The sequence below is a fragment of the Eucalyptus grandis genome, chromosome 11 (assembly GCF_016545825.1).
Source record: "Eucalyptus grandis isolate ANBG69807.140 chromosome 11, ASM1654582v1, whole genome shotgun sequence".
In the NCBI taxonomy this organism is placed as follows: Eukaryota; Viridiplantae; Streptophyta; class Magnoliopsida; order Myrtales; family Myrtaceae; genus Eucalyptus; species Eucalyptus grandis.
Window position 1 is genome coordinate 25,617,839 of NC_052622.1, and position 4,118 is coordinate 25,621,956.

Here is a 4,118-nt window from a genome sequence, read left to right on the forward strand (position 1 = left end):
CCACAATCGCCACAAGTGGGCATTGTCTCGGGATGCATCCTCCACTACGTGACTAAAACCAAAAACCAAAAACCAGTTGTGCATGAACATTCACAATGATCTGCACTTCCCTCTCTCCAGGTGCTCATGCTAGCCATGGAGAGTTCACCTACTCTCCATGGATTCACTTGAAATCATATGTCCGAAAGAACAACGGCCACGACTCGGGAAGCGAAGGCGCAAACACAGAGAAAGCCGTGTGCCGATGGAGCTTGGCATGATTCCTGCCTACCGCACAAGGCCATCCTTTAAATTCTAGTGCCGATGAGGAAGAGTAGAGAACTGCATCGAGAGCACTGATTCCCAACTTGCTCAAGTTTTTCCTAGGAAGATGGTCACTCTCTTTCCACAGGTAAAAATAGAGCGCGAGAGGATTACATACTGCGTCCCTATTGTTGTTACCATCCGATCTGCAGCATGAATTGAGTTCCTAATCTGTCTAGGAGCATCATAAAAGAAAAAGAAAAAACAAGAAACTGTTAGCTACTGCAGTAACCGCTTTCGAATTAGAGTAGCAACTTTAATGTGAATCCCTTAACCGCACTAATTCTTCATTGAAAAGACGAGATCAATTTACCAAAAAACAATCTTCAACAGCAGTGAAACACGGAGGAGGAGGAAGCCACTGCGGAATGCGGAATGTTCGATAATGTTACAACAGCTTATGACCAAAATGCATGTAGTACACATTGTTGCACCAAGGCATCGGTATCGGCCGAAATTGGTCACTGAGGCATGTTCTTTTTGCTCCAAAAGTTACACGTCCATCTTCTACTTGTAACGAGCCATTCCATTAGATTCTGATTTCCTATTCTCAACTAGACAACTTCCCATCAACATGTCTTCATACTCCGGCCACAGTGTTGTAAGTACCATACACAGCAAAGAGTAGCCCGCATATCAAAATGCAAACATCCAGAGCCTTTTGCCAGAGTCTCAGGGAAGGACCCAACAGTAACAAATGAAATGAGGCCGGCAAAACAAACGAGAGAAGCGCGCAAACAGTGCTCCCCACGAGGGAGGCAAAGACTCCGAATCCTGGTACACAAGACGCCAAAGCACCCAATCCTAACACCACTGCAGAACGGAGGCATAAACCACACACTTCCCCATCTTTCTTTCTGAGCCACTGAGCTCATTGCCGAGCAGTTTCTGAAAGCATTCTGCGCTTTTCACCTTATCTTCAAGAATCTCGTTAATCGGATGCAACATGATAGGAAATGTGAATGCCAGCCCCAAGCACAATCCAATCTGTTACCAATTTAGCATAAATTAGTAAAGTTTAATGGTTCAAGTTTGATAGGCAACACAAAAGATAACTAACAAACCAGTCAAATTAATTTTGCAGATAATGGACCTTAGTATGAAAAGCACTACTCAGAATCCTGATAAGCCAAATTAAATCCAAACTGACTAAAGTGCAACTTGAATCCCCCTCTTTGCCTACTTCTCTTAGCCTATCCTATTTTGCAAACCCACTATATTCACAAAAAGAACTTCACAATGGGACTACAGAGAAGATGAAGGTTGACTTTAATCTCTCTCTCTCTCTCTCTCTCTCTCTCTCTCTCTCTGTGACTTGCCATAAGGTGACATATTAACTGCATGTATACTTCATGGAGACTCATGTATCAAGGACCAGCATTTTTGGAATCAAATGTGATGAGCTCACTCAGCTTCTCTGTTAGATTAATTAGAACATTACACCAGGATTTGCTTGTTTAACAAACAAAGAATTCCACAGAGTACCAAACTGCTATATAAAATGCACAAATCTAGATTCTGGAATGGGTACGAGCAAGGATATAGCAGTACCTCCACCAATTATGCATTCATATAAAGCTTATTATCAAGATACCTTACCTGGACAGCAACTGTTGTCCAAGCTCGAGGAAGATTAAGCGTGACAATATCTGCTGTCTCATCACCATAAGCCATGTAGCCAAAGAATCCGAACATAACATAAACAAGTATTATGCCTGAAAAAGCCTGAGCCAGCACCTTTCGGAACGTCCTCCTCTCCTTCATCGATGCCTCCAATGCCAATGTCATTCCAAACCCCTCAAAACAGAACACAGCCATTCCTCCTGCAAATGGCAGACCCCGAATATCTGGGGAGATAGCTTTCCTATCACCAAACGAAAATTGACCACCTAAAGCTTGCTGTATGTCTTCTTTCACCACAAACCCCATTGCTACGACATTGCATACGTCAGCAAAGATGCTAAAGGGGGCCAATGCTGATAGAGTGTTTATCCATGACAGAGCAATCTGGAGCGGCACTAACAGAAATATGAAAGATGCGAATGCGAGTCCATGGCCTTCAAATATGGAAGAAAGATTCTGTCCAATGAATACAAGGTATGCCACAGCTCCTCCACACTGAGAAATCGTAATGAGGAACTCAGTGAGGTAGCGACCAGCTTTTCCCATGCACTTACTACCCAAGTCCCCATAAGTTTTTACATCAGCTGACTCTTCTTGAGATGCCAGTTTGTCTCTGCATTGAACCTGTATATATTAAGCCTCAGCTAACATTTCAAAAATTATCTTCTTGATCAAAACTAAAAATTACAGAAACCAACAAAGTAAGCCCGGCAATTATATGATCAAACCATACTAGAATACACTAAACAATATTACCAAGACAAAACTGATTAATACAATCGGTACAGCTCAAGGGACATGAAGTCTCAAGTTCAACTCATACTCGATGCAACCTATCGGGCCCAATTACAAGGAATTCATTCTGCGCAGAATCCCAGTCCAACGTCGTGGCCTACCTCCACCAGACCAGGAGCTAGAGTAAATTTTGGTGGGTCCAATATGAACCCAACTACAAAGCAAGCTCTACAGACTAGATTTGAATGAGGGATCGAACCCAGTGGGAGCCACGCATCTAGCAGTTCAGGCACACTCGATCTCCGAACACCCACCCAAAGTTGCCACCTTTAACTGAATTATTCAGGAATAAAACACTGGATGAAACGAAGAGATTCGAATCATATATAACGTATAAAGAGGACCCTCAAAAGAAGAATAGTTATACCTCCGCCTATGAGTTATCAGCACTATTGTCAGGTCAAACACTCAAATACGAAAGCAACTCCTATCGCCATTTTCGAAATGACAGAGCTTTAACAAGACGTCCCATTTACCCCAACCAAGAATAGACCATAAATTCAATACCCAGATAACAGAAAGACAAAAGCCCGGAAAAAAAAAAAATCAACTTTGACAGAGGAAGGACCGGAAATGAGAAAAACAAAACGCAGGGAACCACTCACAAGAATGAGCATGCAGTAGTAGGTAGCAACGCCGGTGACAACAACCCCAACTGCACCCGCAAGCCAACCGGCGACCTTGAAAGCGAAGGGCAAGCCCAGGACCCCGGTCCCGACGATGGAGACGATGATGTTCCCTATAGTCTGAATCGACGAAGCAGATCCAGCGGCCGACGACGAAGAAGAAGACGACGATTCGAGCAGCGGGCTCGACGACCCTTTCCTTCCCCCATCTCCCACCATATTCGATAGGGATTGCTCCAAGCCCTCGCTGCCTTCTTGGAGCAACCCACCCACCGAACGGGAAGAACCAGCAACTCCTATCGATTTCGATCCAGGACGAGTCGGGACGAAGACGGGGGTGACCACGCCTTCTCTGCTATATGATATGATATCTCGGTTTGGCGAAGACAGGAGAGTGACGGGACTGTAGCCGGCCACGTGGACGCTGGAGGAGAGAGGTGTTTGGTTTGGTTCCTTTTTGTGTCCACTTCGGCGGAGAGACAGGTGGGGTCGAGGTTGGCTGGTGGAGCTAGGCACCAGACATGGATATGGAATCTGCCATCCGAATCACCCCCGTGACATATGATTGGGGACGTTATTTACTATGTGGTTCGCTGGCATTTATGATAGCTAGATTGACAACATTAAAGATCCTAAAGACAAAAAGGAAAAAAAAACAAGGAAAGAAGAAAACAAATCGCGGTGTCGCTCGCCGTGTTGCTGGGTACGGCGGTGGGGCGGGCCCGGCTGAACAGAGTAACCCTCCGTTTCTACTCAAAAATAGTTTATTCT

At 44.7% G+C, this 4,118-nt stretch overlaps 1 protein-coding gene across 1 annotated transcript; it reads right to left on the minus strand.

The window, feature by feature from the left end:
- Positions 1-523: 523 nt before the first annotated feature.
- Positions 524-3,893, minus strand: LOC104425552 (amino acid transporter ANT1). The gene is given in 4 exon segments (XM_010038273.3): positions 524-1,128; positions 1,131-1,290; positions 1,903-2,550; positions 3,327-3,893. Coding segments are annotated over 4 exon segments (1,293 nt in total). The 5' UTR covers positions 3,567-3,893; the 3' UTR covers positions 524-883.
- Positions 3,894-4,118: the final 225 nt, after the last annotated feature.